The sequence below is a fragment of the Dermacentor silvarum genome, chromosome 4, assembly GCF_013339745.2.
Source record: "Dermacentor silvarum isolate Dsil-2018 chromosome 4, BIME_Dsil_1.4, whole genome shotgun sequence".
Taxonomy (NCBI): Eukaryota; Metazoa; Arthropoda; class Arachnida; order Ixodida; family Ixodidae; genus Dermacentor; species Dermacentor silvarum.
Window position 1 is genome coordinate 179,890,409 of NC_051157.2, and position 19,267 is coordinate 179,909,675.

The window sequence follows — 19,267 nt, forward strand, 5'->3', positions numbered from 1 at the left end:
GCCCCTTGAAGTTTGTTCTCCATCTCGCCCTCGCTTGCGTCTTTCGTGGTCCAAATCGTAATGTCGTCTGCATAAACTGTGTGACTAATGCCTTCTATTCGCTCCAATTTTTCCGATAGTCCTAATCATGACGAGGTGGAAGAGCATCGGTGACACGACGTACCCTTGCTCTGTGCTCGCGCTGCCCATGTCCACCTGGATGCTCTCCTCCTCGTCTAGTCTGATTCTGGCTGTTCTTCCCGTAAGTACGTTCGTTCGCCCAGGCCGAGTTGCGCAATTTTTTCGAGGATGGTCGCGTGCTCGACCCTGTCGGATGCCGTCTTTAGATCGAGTCCGAGTATTTCCCTCAAGCCTCGCCCGTGACGTCTATGATTTGCACCTCGAATTGTATCATGGCGTCTTCAGTAGAGAGCCCTCTTCTGAAGCCGATCGTGTTGCTGCAGTATACGTCGTTAGACTCCAGGTAGCCGTTAACCCTGTTCGGGCAGGCGTGCTCCATCACTTTACCGACGCAGGAAGCGAGGGACATCGGCCGCATGTTCTGGATTTCCAGAGGTTTACCCGGCATGAGGATCACCTCGGACCGCTTCCATACGTCGGGTATTCTCCCGTTCCTCCAGCACTCGTTCATGTAGTCTGTCAATCGGCTTGTTGCCTGGTCTTCCAGGTTCCGGAGCATCTTGTTGGTCACTTTGTCGGGCCCGGAGTTGACTTGGTATTGATGGTCTGCACGACTGCCATGATTTCTTGCTGGTAGAACTCTATGTCAAGCTCCGCGTTGGGAAAGCCTGAGTAGTTCCGGTGTTCGACGGCTGGGGGTTTCTCGAGGTACAGCTTGGCAATTTCATCACCCAGCTCACGGATGTTTTTTTTGTACTTGTGTCTGATATTGATCATTTCCGCTTTCGCCGCCGTCTTGGTGCCCGACGGGTTGAGCAGGTGCTTGAGGATCTTCTATGTCTCGCCAGTGTTGATGCTGCCGTCCATGGCGTCGCATACCTCATCCCATTCCTGATTGCATAATTGGGCGCAATTTGTTTCGATATTCTTGTTTAGTTCCGCGATTTTGCGCTTTAGATTTCTATTGTGCTTCTGGCCTTGCAGGCGTTCCTGGATGCATTTTTTTTGCCTAGTACGAGGTGCGCAAGCCTGCTGTCTATCCGTGGTGGGTGACCATCGCCGTCGTCTTCTTCGTCTTCTCGTCGAGCCCCCCAGTCGTCCAACTCCATCTCTCTCGTGGCCTTTTCTGCGTCTCGTAGCAGCTCTCCGCTCTATTCTTCTGTTTCTTATGGGCCCCTGTTATTTTTCGTCTCTGATTTCGAGGAATTTGTCCCAGTCTACTAGCCTGATCTTGTTTTTTTTCCTCTTCATGGCGCGGGGCTCTCCTAGGGCGATACTGAGGATCCTGTGATCGCTCCCCAGGTCCTCGAAGGTGTTCTCCCATGTGATTCTACCGGCGCTCCTACACAGCGTTAGGTCAGGTGTGCTATCGCTATGGGGGCCCGCACCGACTCTGGTGTGCGAGGCTAGCTCGTAGAGAAGGGTTAGGCCGGCCTTTTCTATGAGGTCGGCCAGGTTTTTTCCCTTTTTTGACGAGTGCCCATATCCCCATTGCGTGCGTGGAGCGTTAAAGTCACCTCCGATGATGAGCCTGTTGTCGCCCGCGATGGTCCACGTTTCGTTAAATAAATCTTCGAAATTGTGTGTTAGGCCCTTTTTGGACCGGCTTCTGTAGACGTTCAGGACGAAAGTGCTGCTCTCCCTCTTGCTACGCGACACGACTTCTATGAGGATGTGGCAATTTCCGTGATTTTTCTCATTATGCGCGGGATCGCGACCACTCCTTTCTTGACTAATGTGGTCACGACTATGTCCCTCCCAGTTCCTTTTGTGCTTTGTTCGTGGGTGGCGTACCCGGCAATTTTGGCGTGGTCGAATATTTCTTGAAGAATTATTACGTCGGGCTTTTTTTGTGGTCGTTTTATTGTGTGGCGCCATCGTTGCTTTTTTGTTTGAGAAGCTGCGGCAGTTCCACTGCCAGATGACGAGTCTTCTTCTCCAGCTCTGCTAGCCTCCTGTCGTATTTTAGCGCCTGAGCCTTCCTCTGCGTCGCTGTCGCTTATGCTCGCCGCCTGCATCTCGAACATTTTCTACATTTTCTCCGTGTGCTGGTTGAGCGTGTCCTCAAGGACGTCTGTTTTTTTTTGCGCAAGGGCGGGGTCTCTTGACCTCCTGTACTGAACCGACCTGTTCGTTGGTCTTGGTCTCCGGGATCTTTCGCTTGGCACCCGGTTGTTGTGCTACCTTTTCTACCATCCCCACCTCCTCCATGGCTTCGGTAGATGAGGTGGAGACGGCGGAGACGGCGGCTCACGGGGGCGACGATTGTATCTGTATTTTTGAGAGTATTTCATTAAGTGTTTTCTGTATTTCACCTATTTTTGGTTGATTCGCTGTTCTGTTTTCTTGCTTTTTCTAGCTCCTGTCTGAGTAGCTGTTTTCCGTTCTATATTTCTTCACGCGTTCCTCTATATGTTCGTACTTGCCCCTATCGTTACTAGTATTGCCGGACCTTCCCGCTTCGCGACGGGCCATTGAAGACCAACGCAAGTTCGATGCACGCCGCCGCGACTGCACACCATCGGAACGTTTCCCCGGGGTGACGGCGAGGTTTCAGCAAGAGTTCATTGGCAACCCGTTCGGCGCCACGTGTGCCATATTTGACCGTCTTTGGTTCGCCGGAGACTTGGCCACGATCGGCGCCGTGCGGGAAGCACAAAAGCGTGAAACATCCGTGGCTGCCTTGCAGCAGTGCATCTCTTCCTAAGCCTTCCAATAGCAGACCCACCATAGTCATAGCTTTGCTGGCTTCCATCTTCAGAGTAGTGGAAGAGCTCTGATATATATATTTTGCTATTAGATATAGATCCACAAATGTTCTCACTTTTGTTATAGTTCGTTTCGTTTTTGCTTGTACGATGGCGCATAACCACTACGAGGAATTGGCCAACATTCGGATGGTATTAGGATATTGATGTTACTGCTAAAAATAGTGAATACTATCAAGAATAAATGAAAAAAAACTACCTGTATACTGTTCTTGCACCTTTCTCGTCGCACTTAACGTCATTTTCTTTACCGTTGTCTACCACAGTGGCGTAATACTTACTGGTGTTTCTTTTTAATGCGAATAGCTTTGTTTTCCTCCTTCGCCCGACTTCGTCGTTGGTCGATGGTTAGTCGTTGGACTCAGCAAGCAAAACGTTCGTTCGGTCACTAGTTCACGTTATTCGCTTACATTGGAAATCTTCGTCTCTAGTTCCTGCACCATTTTTCGAGCTCTTTGTGAGTTTTTCAAACTCTTTGAGTCCACCTTTTTGTGTTTTGTTTTTATTTTTTACAGGTACAGGTAACCCAGCCGGCCGTGTAGTTTCGCTCATATTCCTCTGTCGTGTAATTACGAGAGCAGTCAAGTTCTCATCTAACCGCGTACCAATGGCACGTGGCACGCGGAATGTGGAAAGAAGAAGAACAATTATCGCCTCTCCAGGACCACCGCATTCTCGAACGATGTCCGAATCCCTGCAGAAGAAGACGTCTACGGAAACACAAGGAAATCAAATGTCGGTCAGTTCGGGCACCGCCCGCAGTAGAGCGGCGTCGCCAGCTACGTCAGCTCCACGTTCTGGATACCTGACCCCTGGAAGCGTGGAGTCTCCGGCGACCCCGTCGTCCACACCGGCCCCAGAGACTCTCATGACTGGCTTCGTCGGCCATGACAACTGTGCTGACATCCAGGAGAGCATCCACGTCGTGCTGGGCCACGGGCCGTACCAACGCCGAGTCCTGCTGTGCAGCATCATGTCGGTGATCGTGGCTGTCTTGCAGGCGCTGTCGGACCGACTTACCAGTCGGCCCGTGGACCACTGGTGCCGACCGCCGGATGACCTGGGTGAACTGTCGGCCAACGCGTGGAAGAACATGTCCATCCCCGTCGAGTCTGATGGCTCGTTCAGCAAGTGCACCATGTACGACCCAGCCGTTGCGGTGAGATTACATATTCAACAGTTGATTTTAACAGTTGCTTTCACAACCCTGGCGTTATAACGCGTGATCATGACAGTCGTGGGCAGTGCTGAAGCATATTAACTACAATTGCACCAGCTTGCAGATGAAAGCCCACATGTGAACACATATTGCAGCACGTGCCCCAATATAAAGAACTCATAACATCATCATAAAAAGCGGTCGCAGTTTCACCTGAAAGCCGAAGCATCAATTGCGATAGCAAATTTGTAGAGAGCTATACGGAGTAATGATAATAGCTTGAGCAGCTGTATAAACTTCGACATGCAGCGTTCGTCGGCGCGCGGCGACGATTTCATCTCCATTGACGTCATACGGAACCTCACGGCAACGGCGACGCCGACGGCAAAAATCTGCTTTGGAGTGTCCATATAATTGCTATCGCAATAAAACTTACCATAAACATTTCAATTACGACTCCCCGTTATATAGATATTTTTTTTCACAGTGAAGCTGTATACCTTTCGTTGGTCGGAAAATTTCGTGGCGTTAACACAAAAGTCCATACCCCATACCGGCTGTGCGATAGCTTCGTCGAGCTGGAGGAGAGAGAGCTGAGAGAGAGTGAAAGCAGAGTATAAAAACAACGCAACCTACAGTTGATAAAAAAAAGCTGTCGCAGTTTCACCTAAACGGCGAAGCATCAATTGTGATAGCAAATTTGTAGAGAGCTATACAGAGTAATGATATTAGCTTTATCAGCTGTATAAACTTGGACATGCAGCAGCACCGGCAACAGGCAGAACTGTCGCCCGCGTTTTGCCCGCGTTCGCTCAAAATGCGTGCGGCGTTGGTGACTGTTGTCGGAGCCTCTGATATAAATAGGCACTTGGTGCCGCAGCTAAACGTCGCCTCCCTTCCCTCCCCCTCCCCCCCTCCCCCACGGCCTCTCGCGCGTCGGAAGAAGGCGCGTTTGCTCTACATATATGGTGATTGTAAAGGAGGAAAGAGACGCCTACTTCTGCAGCCCTTAAGGGAGCATGGCGCAGAACGCGCGTTTGTTCTCCGCCGTGCGTTCACTCCCCGTGAAAGCGCGCGCCCCTCGCGCCCTTTCACTCGCACATACAGCGTTCGGTGCGCGGCGACGATTTCATCTCCATTGACGTCATACGGAACCTCACGGCGACGGCGACGGCGACGCCGACGGCAGAAATCTGCTTTTGAGTGTCCATATAATTGCTATCGCAATAATAGCATCACGCAGCATAGCGGATGCGATGTAGAGAGGAGGAATGAAGGCAAGTGGTAGTGGGAAGCGTAGAGCTGCTGCGGACGCCGATCGCGTTCCCCCGCCTGGTGTCACGCGTGGTGTCTGTAACGCGCGTGGTGTCCGTAACCGCAGCCGATGACTCTGGCGGCGGCTCGGCAGGTTTCAATCAGACAAGTGGACACTAGTTGCTTCAAAAAGACTGAAGCGAGAGTTAGGGAAGCTGAAACCAAGCGTCGCAGAATAGAACATTCCGAGTTTAGATTTAGGGAAGCCGAGAGTTCGCGTAGGCCAAGAAATGAAGATCCGGAGGCTTGTGAACGTGGCCGGTTGAATTCATCGCAATACAACGCAGAACATCGCGAAGAAATCCTCAGCGCCAGGAAAATAAGAGTGTGGTTTACCACTAGCTTACTAGGCTTTCCCAGCTCCGCTGGTCTCTGGTCTTTGCGGTAGCACAGCCACGCATAATATTTACAGCGAAGCAGCATACCTCTCGTTGGTCGGAAAATTTCGTGGCGTAAACACAAAACGACAGGTTAACAAATGAAGGCAAACGGCATATCTTGCTTTGCAATCAGGCATACAGCATATGTCTTGTGCATATGTCTGTATGCGTACAGCATGCAGCTTTGTCTTGTGTTCTTGTGCCACTTTCTTGCGACTATGCTCCCTCTTCCACCGCCCTGTTTGCGCCCTCCAAAGCCTTCACCTCTCGCAAAGACTTCCTCGTCCCTTTTGCAGTTCTCACAGTCGAAAACTCTTGCAGCGCCATTTATGTCACAAATTGGTCCTCTTCCCCAGCCACCTTATTCCGTGGTGAATGTATAGGTCGGCTTGACGATGTTGATTCCGCCTACTCTACTCAACTGCCTTACGACACGATAAGTCTTCCCGTCGACAGGATTACTCCTGTTACCACTGACGATTCGTCCTCCTTAGAAGCCTTCCTCTCGTCAATTGATTCCGAACTCCCACATGCCCAGCGTACCCAACTCTTGGAACTGCTCGACCGCTTTCGGCTGTCGTTCGATCATAAGCAATCTTCCTTGGGCCGCACATTCTCCATCGTTCACCACATTGACACCGGCACCCATGCACCTCTACGCCAGCGTCCATACCGAGTTTCTCACGCTGAACGCCGTGTCATTGATGAACAGGTCAACGACATGCTTCATCGTGGCGTAATACAACCCTCGCACAGCCCTTGGGCCTCCCCAGTTGTGCTGGTGAAGGAAAAGGACGGTAGCATTCGATTTTGTGTTTATTATAGGCGCCTTAACCAAATCACACGAAGAGATGTTTATCCACTGCCCCGAATCGACAACGCTCTCGAACTGCTTGCAAGGAGCAGAGTTCTTTTCCTCTTTGTACCTTCGATCTGGGTATTGGCAGGTCACTATGAATGACACTGACCGTCCGAAGACTGCGTTTGTAACCCCAGGTGGGTTATATGAGTTTAACGTGATGCCATTCGGCCTTTGTAATGCGCCTGCCACCTTCGAACGCCTCATGGATAACATTCTCAGAGGACTCAAATGGCACACGTGTTTGTGCTACCTGGACGACGTCGTAGTCTTTTCGAAGGACTTTGACTCCCATCTGAACCGTCTCGCAAGCGTCCTGACTTGCCTTTCAGGCGCTGGACTGCAGCTTAACCTGTAGAAGTGCCACTTTGCCGCCCGCCGGCTTACCATCTTAGGCTATGTTGTCAGCAAGGATGGTGTCCTTCCCGACCCTTCAAAGCTGCGCGCCGTCGCCGAGTTCCCCAGGCCGTCTACGCTGAAGGAGCTCCGTATCTTTATAGGCCTGTGTTGGTATTTTCGCCGATTCGTGCGTAATTTTGCGTCCATAATCGCCCCCTTAACGCAGCTGCTTGCCAACAGCCAAGGCATCTCGGCATGGTCTACAGCTTGCGAAGACGCGTTTGCCACCTTACGCCATCTTTTGATATCCCCACCTACTCTACTCCCCTTTGACCCAGACGCTCCAACAGAAATCCACACGGACGCTAGTGGAGTCGGCCTCGGCACTATTCTAGCCCAGCGTAAGTCTGGCTTCGAAGAGTACGTCGTCTCTTACGCCAGCCGCACTCTCACCAAAGTGAAATGAACTATTCGGTCACGGAAAAATAATGTCTTGCTATCGTTTGGGCAATCACCTAATTTCGACCTTACGTATATGGCCGTCCATTTGTGTGACTGATCACCCCGCCCTGTGCTGGCTGTCGTCATTAAAAGACCCATCTAGTCGCCTAGCTCGTTGGGCGCTTCGTCTACAGGACTATGACATCCGTGTTGTCTACCGGTCACGCCGTAAGCATTCGGATGCCGACGCTCTTTCGCGCTCACCACTGCTTGATGAGTATGGTGCTGCGTCTGTCTCAAGCTATGATTCTTCTTCTCTTACATTCGCCGACATGCCATCTGAGCAACGCCGGGACCCTTGGATAGCCTTTCTTCTAGAGTATTTATCTCAGCCGTCACCCCGCACCACCGACCCCTCGCTTCGGCACACTGCTCGCCACTTTTCCATCCGCGAAGGGCTCCTGTACCGGTGCAACTACCTCTCTGATGGCCGTAAATGGTTGCTAGTGATTCCTCGCCATCTACGTTCCGACATCTGTGCCTCTTTTCATGCGGATCCGCAATGCGCCCATGCCGGTGTCCTAAAGACGTATGCACGCCTACGGCTTCGATACTACTGGCGCGGAATATACCGCTTCGTTCGGCAGTACGTCCACTCGTGCTCCAAGTGTCAACGCCGCAAGAGCCCACCTAACCAGATGACAGGGCCGCTTCAACCATTGCCTTGTCCCTCCCGGCCTTTCGACCGTATCGGCATTGACTTTTACGGCCCTCTACCGTACACCCCAGATGGCAACCGCTGGGTTATCGTCGCCATGGACCACCTCACGCGCTACGCCGAAACTTCAGCGCTTCCGGCGGCCACAGCACGTGAAGTCGGCTCGTTCATCCTTCGCAACTTTGTTCTTCGACATGGTGCGCCTCGCGAGCTACTGAGTGACCGTGGTCGTTCATTCCTCTCCGAGGCTGTAGAAGCTCTGCTCCGCGAATGCAACGTTGTCCATAGAACTATGAGCGCCTATCATCCGCAAACCAATGGTATGACTTAGCGCTTCAATCGCACTCTCGGCGACATGCTCACTATGTACGTTTTCGCTGACCACACTAACCGGGACCACATCCTTCCCTTTGTTACCGATGCCTACAATAGCGCCACTCAGGCTACCACGGGATTCTCTCCTTTCTTTCTTCTTTATTGTCGCGAACCTTCCTCGTTTATCGACACGATTCTTTTGTATCGCCCCGACCCTTCAGAATCTACGACTCTATCCGAAGCTGCCACCTATGCCGAAGAATGTCGTCAGATCGCACGCTCTCTTACCGCACAAAACCAGGCCAGCCAGAAACATAGTCGAGACGCAGGCTTGTCTTTCCCATCATATTCACCTGGAACGCTGGTATGGCTCCGCGTTCCTTCGTCTACTCCCGGCCTTTCCACAAAGTTCAGCTCAAAGTATGACGGTCCTTACCGGGTTCTACGACAGGCATCCCCGGTCAACTACGTCATTGAGCCCGTTCAGCCATCCACGGACCAACGGCGTCGCGGACGCGAAACTGTTCATGTCGACCGACTGAAGCCGCACCACGACCCACCAGTGCTGCCTGTTCCATAGGTCGCCAGGATGGCTCCTTTTTCGCCGGGGAGTGATTGTAGCGACACGGGCGCCAGCAGAAGACGAAGACGCTTCTTGTTGTTGGTGCTCGCGCTCGCTCCGCTCTGCCGTTGCCTGCTTCTGGCATTCATAAAAACGCCAATAGCATCTAACCTTGAACGCGTCCTATCAATATATATATATATATTGATAGGACGCGTTCAGTGTGTGTGATAGGACGCGTTCAACAGTGTGTCGTGATCGCGGCTCACGACACACTGTTGCTGTCAGGTACCCGTGCCGAATGAGCATTGCACATGTCAAACGCGGTTAGAAAAAAAATGAAAAAATATAAAAAATATAAAATAAGGGAAAAAATATAAAAATGAAAAAGATGTTTACGCCCCGGCATGGTTGTACGAAAAGGTTTGTACAAAAAAGTCCGCAGAGCAGCCAATGTCACCAAGTATATACACAAGAAGATCAGTCAAACAACCTTGACAGGGCATGACTAACGATCTTGACAGAGACCTACATGGTACTGGAGGGGGGGGGGGGGTCTTCACGACACACTGTTGCTGTAATTAAGGTATCCGTGTCGAATCAGCATTACACATGTCAAACGTGTTTACAAAAATAAGGAGAATTAAATATAAATAATAAAAAGTATAAAAATGATAGAAATGAATGACAATGAAAAAAATTTGTTTCGCCACGGCATGTTTGTAAGAACAGATTTGTACAACAAAGTCCGCAGAGCAGCCAATGTCACCAAGCATATACACAAGAAGATAGGGTTTACAACCAGATGACACATCAAACAACCTTGACAGAGACAGCTTTTTGCTGTAGGGTACTTGCACCATGACGAATCATCACTCAAACATGCTAAGAAAGCACCAGGGGATGATTGCAACGAAAGGTTCGTAGAGCAACAGTTGCAACAAAGGAACGGTTTATAAAAGATCATAGAAATAAAGGTGTAGACAAGTTCTAGCCAAAAATGAGACAGCAATAAATCGTTAATATCACTCATTCTAGGTTAAATATAATAGAATGACACATCATCAACTAGAAAATTGTTTCGGGCGAAGCTTGTACATGTGTGTCGGGTGTGCTGACAGCTGTGGCATAAACGATGTGACGACATATGAGCTGTTTCTTCTGAGGACAATAGGAATATGAATCTATTTCGCAGACAAAAAGGTTAATGTGCCCGGGTTTTCGTTAATCCGAGAGGCCACGGCACGAAATTTATGGATTAGAAATGATTCGCGAACTTCCCTTTCGTGGTGCGATTTGAAACCAGATTCAAGTATGGTGGCCGTTAGCTTGCCAAAAGAGTGGCCCGGGATAGATCGAGACATGCTTGGATAGCGGAAGATTCGAAAGGCTCACGACATGCGATCCATTATTGTTAAAACGCGATCTAAAGGCTGTTTCCGTTTGTCCAATGTACTGTAGCTTGCACGTTGAGCATTCAAGTAAACAGACAACATTGGTTGTGTCGCAGTCGAAGTTGCCTTTGATCTTGAGGCTAAAATCTGAAGCGGTGTTCATAACACTCTGCGAAGTCGTCATGTGAGTGCAAACCTTGCACCGTGACTTGTTGCAAGGATGACACCTTATGTGAATTGGCATTGTTAGCTTAGAAGACGTTAGCATGTCGCGTAAATTTTTTGATAGTCGGTAAACTGCGCGTGGCGGCTCCGGAAACACGTCTCTGAGGCGATTACTCTGCATGAGTATGTTATGTTTTTAAGGATGACATTAACGTTTGGAATCGATTCACAATGTGTCAAGACTAAATTTGTATGCCTTCGTTGCTCAACCCGTTTATCCTGTCTAGGAAGCGCACTGCGATCCACTGCATCGACTCACTTAATCGCGTCATTCACAATTAGGAGCGGATACTTCTGCATCATAAGGGCATCGCGGAGTCTGTCTCAGTTGTTAATGATATCAGAGCGTTCGGAACAAAGCCCCTGGGGCTTTGTTCCGAACGCTCTGATTTCATTAACAGCTGCATTAACAAGCACCGACAGCGCATGCCTTTTATGCTAAATCTTCTCAGGCTGAAATATTAAAGGTGCAAACAATAAAAGAAGGCCGGCCCACGATAGAGGCCGCGTCTCTACCAGAAAGCGCGCCTTCGTGTATAGCGTTCACCGCCAACGTTTCTCGGTAAACATTACGCTTACATAAGCTGCAGTTGCCGGGAAACGTGAGAAAGAGTCAAGGATCTTTGAATGCTATCGCGTTCCGCTCTTGAAGGCGAAGCTTAAGCGTCCTCCTAATTTTTTGAAGGTAACATCCTTTCACAAAGCGTAATGCTATATTTTGGTTGGTGTAAAGATGCTTCAACGCTTTAACAGCTTCAATGATTGTCACATGAGAGTAAGACTTCCGACGCTCATAGGAAAATGTGATGCATAGGTTCTGACGTGGCTGAGTGTTATTCGCAGCGCCTAATGTCCCTGCATATGACCATTGCATAAGCCAGCTTTATAGGTGCTTGGAAAACTTGATAAATAGAATGGGTTATGAATGTGTTGAAGTAGGAAGCACAGGATGCGCAAAATGTTCGGCGGGTTTTGATGAGCACGGGAATCGCGAAAGCTGTTTTATACCCATGTTTTGTACATGCATTTTACCAGAATAAACTTCAAACTCAGTCATAGCGTTTTGACATGTAATTAATGTGTTTGTCAAGTACTGCTTCTCCGCCACTGCACAAAAAGCTTTAGTTGGAAGCAGCATCTGACTCGTGCGTTTCTATAATTTAACCCTGTTTTTGCGACGACACAAAGCGCAATTTTGGGGTGTTGTTTTGCGCTTGCGTTGCGTAATCTTTGCCGGATCTGAACACAATGTGTAAGCAACTTGCACGTCGTGCTTCATGAGCAGTCACCGACCTGCCCAGTCCGTTGTATATGTATATAAATCAACATGTGTATCTCTAATATACATGTATATGCAAAAAATTGAACGAATAGAATTGTGAGCGTAACTTCCCAACAAAAGCATGCTGTCACCCGAACACATTTTCTAGGACACTCCGGTGGCCAACAGGTCGACAGCGCCTTGCCAGGGCTGGCACTACGACATCGCCAACCAAGGCGACAGCATCGTCAGCCGCTTCGGCCTCATCTGCGACCGCCAGTATCTGCTCAACCTGGGAGTCGGTGTCTTCGTCATTATTTCCGGTCTAGTGACACCAGTGCTCGGGTTTGCGTCGGATCGAGTGGGTCGAAGGCCCATCACCGTGGGCTCCGTGATCGTCCTGCTGGTTGGCACCGTTGGCAACAGCGTCGCCGGCACGTTCGCCTTCTACGTCTCCACAAGAACCGTGGTCCTGGCAACCGTGAACGCCGTCTTCATGCTCATTTTCATCCTGCTCTACGAGGTGACCGGAAAAGAGTGGCGACTGATGTTTACCATCCTGGTCACGGCCGTGGGGGCCACCGTGGTACCTCCGTTCGTCGGTGCTCTCACCCTATTAAAACCGCGCTGGGTGATATTGCACGGAGTCATCATCGTGCCCACGGCCATCCTGGCGGCCTGCTGCTACCTGCTGCCAGAGTCGCCCGCCTGGCTCCTGGACACCTGGAACGTGCAGCGTGCTCAGGAAGGGCGTCCTGGAGGCAGCTGTCCTAACGGATTGGACACCGCCAAGGCAGCGGCCACCTTTCGGGCAATTCTCGTCCAACTGGTAAAGCTCGATCAGAACCCCCACTCGTCAACGGAGCTCGTTGCCACTGACAGCCCCGTGCAGTTCGTGAATATGCGTCGCCGGGCGGCGTCGGTTTTCCTGGCCAGGCTGACGCTCAGCGCTGTGTACTACCCCCTGGTGGTGAAGGGGCGCTCCTCCGGCTATTACTGGTTGGCGGTACATGCGCTCCTGCTGACGGCGTCCTACGTGGCCGTCGGTTGGGTCATCGTCAAGCGGGGACTCCGGAACACGCTGATCGTACTGCTTGTCATCGTGTGCGCCTTCTCCGCCTTCCAGACGCTGCTGATGTCCGTCAGCGGTCTCCAGCTGGCCATTCCTGTGGTGGACGTTGCTCTCAAGGTCGCCCTGTCGGGCGCCATGAGCGTAATTCTGTGCTACTCGGCCGAAGTGTTCCCCACGAGGATCCGTTGTGCCGGCGTGAGTGCCTCGATGTTCTTCGGTTCCGCCGGTTCGCTCCTGGGCTTCCTCGTGCAGGCGTTAAGCGGCCGCAAAACAGGCGTCTTGTTCCATGCGACCGCAGCCATCTTGATCGCCTTGAGCGTCTTCGCGGTGCAGTGGCTTCCCGAGGTCCTCGTCGAGAAGCGGCAGGCGAAGCTTCACTCGGCACCCGTGAGCGCCCAGGAGCGCAAGGAAGCCCTCAAGCGGTCACTGGCGCTGCCAGTCGACGACGCCAAGAGGGGGAGACGGTGTAAAGAACAAATGAAAACGCCGACCAAGTCACCGGCGTAGCTATGGGCACATTTTTAGTGCACGCCAGATTCTCATAAAGTGGTTAAGTCGGTGGATAGACTAATACTGAAAGCAGAATAGGTGCAATGCCCTTTGAAACTTTATATCCTGACCGATGAAGCAGTTTCAGGGAATATGTTTGTATAACTTATCAGGCGTCTTCTGTCTCAAGTGTGTTATTAGTGACCATCTAATATTAGAATGCCAATTATGCGAAAGATAACGCAGCACTAAATTCACGAGTTGTATGTTTGTTGTCCCAGCAGTGTCTTTACTAGGCGCTTGAATTGGTGTGTGTGGTGCTTTTGCGCAGGAATATATATATATATATATATATATATATATATATATATATATATTGTGACAAGAGTATTCGGCAGGTAGACTTGACGACGCTTGACGGTTAAAACAAGCTGGTTCGTTCGAAAACCGACCTAGCGCGAACCATACGATCGTCAACGTCTTCTTCCACAGAAGCTGGCGCAGAGCTGGTGCCTATGTGCATCGGTACAATATATATATATATATATATATATATATATATATATATGTGTGTGTGTGTGTGTGTGTGTGTGTGTGTGTGTGTGTGTGTGTGTGTGTGTGTGTGTGTGTGTGTGTGTGTGTGTGTGTGTGTGTGTGTGTGTGTGTGTGTGTGTGTGTGTGTGTGTGTGTGTGTGTGTGTACATTCGTAAATTCCACCCATTTCCAAATTCTGTAGAGGTCGTCACTGCTTCCTTGTCAATACCTCTCGCAGTACTTCGATCAGGTGACTGGGAGATTTCGCGATATATCAAAAAAATGTTTGTACCCCTGAACTTGCCTTGTATACGATTTCTTTATGTGCCTGGGTACACAGACTTAATTTTAAACGAGACAATAGGTGAAGGTGCCGCTACATGGTCTGGCTACTCAATGTTTCAGTTCGTCAGCTTTGGCCGTAGCGCCTAGATTTCTGAAAAGAGTGATATTGCGAGAATCCTTTGTACGTCTCTTTAATAGCGTTCCCAGGCTCTATGTCCCTAAAGAAACAGGTCATAGGGACGAGGACTCGGTAGGTATCACTAAGCTACGCTGTTGCACAGCATCAAAATATTTATTTACACAGGGCTGGCCTTGCAACCTTTGCTGATTTGTTACTTTTTTGTGAGGCAGATAAGGCACAGCAAATTTTTTTTCTTGTCTAAGATTGGTTACCTAGCAACAAGACAAAAATTGTTTGAAACACTGTCTAATTCTCTATTAGATCTGACTTACTAATAATATATCTTTGACCGCCTCGAGTATTTGCCACAGTGACTCGAAGGTACGGGCTGCTGACATCCAGAACCTAATTTCACTCACAATGTAATACCAAATTCAGACCTTAATGTTTCCTTTTTTCTGTATTTAGTTTTTCATCTATTCATTCATTTTCATCCGTTCATACTCTACAATCTTTTGTTTCTGAGCATCTCTAAGCGACAGCAAACATCATTACCTCGGTTCTGTCCAGCTACGTGGCATTTGTATATTTTTAAATCTTGGTGCATGATAGTTGGGACACCCTGTATAGTACCAGAAAAGGTTGCACATTCCCCGCAATATGCATGCAGCTGACTTTTGTTATGACTGCGTCTGCCACAGCTTGAAGAAAATTGTGCACCGCCCACTAGGTTGCGCTATAATGAGTACTACAGCAATGCAAGACAAATCTAAGATGTAATAAAAGCCCATGTGGCGCTGTGAAGCCTACACATGCACCTAAAACATTCACGTAGACCGCAACCTTTCAATCGTGTATAGTACCTGCAATTATTAGGTATTATTTTTCGCAGTATACTCCAGTTTTTCATTGAGACATATGTTGACCTGATCTCTTGTACGGTTAAAATAAAGGTCACTGCAGCTGGCGGATTATAAGTGACTAAAAAGCAGCACGGACCGCTAAATAAGGAGCGCCACATGCCACTAGTCAGACACAAAAAGGCTACTACACTTAAATTTAGGTGCACGTTAAAGAACATCATGGCGTCAAAATTATTCCGTAGTCCGCCACTATGGCGTACCTCGCCATCCGATCGTGATTTTGACCCACAATTGCCACAATTCAATTAAAGTTTAACACTTCTGCCACGGTGCGATGTGCCATGTGAGGCGAGATACTCGGAGATTATGAACAATGGCGCACAACAATGCCTCAAGGAAAACGTCTTCCCGTGTGTTCTGTGCACTACGCAGAAAAACAGCAGTCGTGCACGCAAGGGAACGTTTAACAGTAACGCACCACTCTCGTATTAGACTAAACGCTGAATAAATTACACTCTCGCCGTCAACGTCACCGCTAATTATTGCCAATTAAAGCAAACAGCATAGAAAGCTTCGCTTACACCAATTCCCACAGTGCGAGGGATCCGCGAATTTTCTCTTATGTTTCCTTTTTAACGCTCCGTAATTTTTTGGATGTACTTACCTCCTGCGTGACCCACGCCCCTAGTGTGTACGAGCCATGCATGATCTGGTGCCAAGACAGCGCGTTACAACGGACAACAAAGGGTGTGCAGTGGCGACAATTAGCGCAATTTACTCGGGGCATCTTCAAGGTGCACCATGAATGCATGCCGCTAAATGAGGTCGCCTTCAGCACCGACTGAAAGCCATCTGCAGCGGTCGCAGAACCCACCACTCCCAGTACCGGTATTATTTTTTTATTCATGACTGACTAGCTGGCAGGGTAGGTCAATGAGCCCAGGCCCTTCCCTTGCTACGTCGTGCTTACATTCCTCGCGGCAGCTTCATCGCTCAAGTGTACTCTTTTTTTATTATTTATTTGGACACGCAAAGTGCTTTCCGATTCCTGCGATGGACGCCGGCGGATACCAGAACGACCGGGGGAGTGAGCCAACGACTGCTACGACTGTAGCACGTAACTTTGTGTGCTAAAATTGTGCGAGAACTGTCGACGATGATTGTCAATCTAGGCGAATATCCCAAACAAAAGAACGACCGAGCGAATGAGTGAAGCAGAGAGAGCGAACGGGAGAACGTTTTCTTGCCGAATGCGATTAGCGACCATCGCCCACGGCCTGACCATGACATTGACAGAAAGAGCTAAAGAAAACTAATCGCTTGAGTAAAGAGGTGGTCAAATAAATGAGGTATGTGTCCCCGCATTGTGGCGTGCTGCATAATGAAATTATGGTTTTGGCTTGTAAAACGAAACAAAAAAATTTTAGTTACCCTGCCTCAACACCGGGTGCGCACCCAAATACCTCGCGCACCACCGGGCGCTAGAGGTATTTGAGAACGCTATTCCTTATCGCCATTGACACCAGCAGACTCATCTATCTGGGCCGGCGGCTTCCTGTTGGTTGATCCCTATCATCCATACTGCGCAGTTTAAGATGAAAGTGCAAAGGTGGACGCAGGAAATGAAACACCATTCAGTCCTCTTCGCCGCACACCACAGCGACTTGGAAATTGCCACCTTTCTCAACGTAGCGAAGTCTTTTGTTTACAAGGTGCGGAGAGAACTGATCAGAACTGGACAGAACGAACAGTTCTGGCGGTGACGTGGCATCTATGGCGACGAGGAAAAAGCACAATAAGCGGTCGGACATTGTCAGAACCCCTGATTTTTTTGGCGCCTGCAAGTCATCGTGAGTGACGACCCAGGGAAGTCAATGCGGGCCATTGCAAATGAACCCCCAATGGCAGAGTCGACTGTCAGGCTCGCTGTGCACGAGGTCTTCAGGTACTATCCCTATGTCATGAGGAGGGGGCAATTCATGTCCGGTAAAACTCGGGGGAATCGTCTGCTCCGGTCCAAGCGCTTGCTAAGCAAGCTGAAGAGACCTGAGGACCCTGGAATGCTCTTTTTTCAGATTGAAAGAACTTTGACTTAGACCAAAAAGTCACACAAGATTTCCGTTGTCTGTAATGGTGTTAGCCGTCGTCAGCAACGAGGGTGACGTCATTCCGCCACACTTTTTTGCAGCAGGACTCCGCGTTAATGCTGCCGCGTACGTGGAGTTGCTTGCCACAGTTGTAAAGCCCTGAAGGGAGACTGTTTCGAAAGGAAGACCTTATGCCTTTCAGCAAGATTCGGCTCCCACCCCCACCGCCTGCGGCTCCCATGAGTGACTGGCTAATAACTTCTGCGGTCACGTGACTCCCAACTTGTGGCCTCCTAATTCTCCTGATTTAAATCCACTCAACTACTATTACTGGGAAGTCGTTGAGAGGCCAACAAACAGCCACATAATACAAAAGACTCTCTGAATGCCGCCATTGCTGACTGAATGGCCAACATCTCTAAAGACCACCTGATCCGTGCATGCAGCCGTTTCCGAAGCCGAATTGTATGGGTTATTGCTGCGGATGGTGAATTCATTAAGTAATTGTGGGAATAAACCGCAAGAGAAGTATTGCCCAAAGTTTGGTGAAGATGTCTGTTCTTGCTGGCGATATTCTCAGCCTGAAGCCTACATCGTCTTCTCAAATACCTCGCCCACTCGGTATATATATATATATATATATATATATAGAGAGAGAGAGAGAGAGAGAATGGGGCGGTGGAAACGCTCGGGTCTTGCCGCCGCCGGGAAAGTGAGAGAGAGAGAGAAATAAGTTTAATGATGCGAAATGCAGAGAGGTCGGCCTGAGGTAAATTCCTCTAGCCAGCTACTCTGCGTTGGGGGAAGGGGAAGAGGGAAAGAAAGAGGGAAAACTATACCCACGTCAGCGCGCTCAGTTAACGAGTACGGTAGTCTATAGAGGATATTGCACGCCCGTGACATATCCTCACTCGATAAAGTTCATTGAACAGCGGCTCAAGTTAAGCGATTCCCGGTAATGTGTAGCGCTGGTTCTACAGAAGTGGTATCCAGGCGCCTTGGCAACAAAACTGTTAATACATACGTTGTCTCCATTACCCAGTCGCATTTTTCTCGAGAAAAACGGCAAATATAGCATGCCTATGTACAGTAAGCGAGAATTCTGCCTATTGCTTTTACAACAATCACAGAAACGGAAAAAAACGAAGCCTTTATTTTATGTCAAGTAAAAAATTTGGTAGCGTTATTCTAGAAACTGACAGATGGCACTGGGCGTCCATCGTATAGGAACTCGTAGGATAAATCGAAACAGCTACGGCTATTGTCCTTATCTCGGAGGCGTGTTCTCGGTGTGCAGTGCAGCAACTATAGAACACTCAACAAATGTTATAACCACGTTACAGGGGCATTTGAAAAGTTATTGGTAAAGTTTGAAAGTCCGCCAGTTTTTAAGTAAATATAACCGATTATAAAGAACCAAGAAAGCAGACATACATCACATTGTGAAGTTCAAAGTGAATTATGGGAATAACCGATACACAGATGTTACGCGCACGCAATGATCAATTGTTGGTTCAAAATATACAAATACAAGATCGCTAGGGCGCATACTATTGTAAAAGGCAGACATGCTTGCTTTGCTCGGCAAAAGAAGAAAACTCTCTTGCGAATGGTGCAGACTCCTTAGGCGGGTGTCCTCTACGAAAGCGGAGTACGGCAAATGAAAGCGATGGTTAGTCATCAATCACAAAATTTGAACTGTTGAGTGAACGATTCTTGTCCAAAGTGTCTGAAAACTCAACATTTTATAATTACGAGAGAAAAACATAAAATTTTCATCATTCGAAAAAAAAAAGAAGCACAAAAGGTAGCGTAAATAACGCAGTCGGAAAAAAAAGTTTGCCCAACAAAGTGTCCAGCACCTCGTCGAGCACTGCTAATGTAGCGCCAAAAAGAAAAGAAAATGTACATTGCAACAGTAAGAATCGAGGCACAGAACAGAAATCGCGAAAGTCAGGAAC

At 49.0% G+C, this 19,267-nt stretch overlaps 2 protein-coding genes across 2 annotated transcripts; one reads left to right on the plus strand and one right to left on the minus strand.

Annotated features, from left to right (window-relative positions):
- Positions 1-346: 346 nt before the first annotated feature.
- On the minus strand, positions 347-679 carry LOC119449077 (uncharacterized). The gene has a single exon (XM_037712267.1). It carries the CDS (start codon positions 677-679, stop codon positions 347-349), a length of 333 nt encoding a protein of 110 aa, XP_037568195.1.
- Positions 680-3,570: 2,891 nt separating this feature from the next.
- LOC119449078 (beta-alanine transporter) lies at positions 3,571-13,434 on the plus strand. The gene is made up of 2 exons (XM_037712268.1): positions 3,571-4,047; positions 12,025-13,434. Exons 1-2 carry the CDS (start codon positions 3,571-3,573, stop codon positions 13,432-13,434), a joined length of 1,887 nt encoding a protein of 628 aa, XP_037568196.1.
- Positions 13,435-19,267: the final 5,833 nt, after the last annotated feature.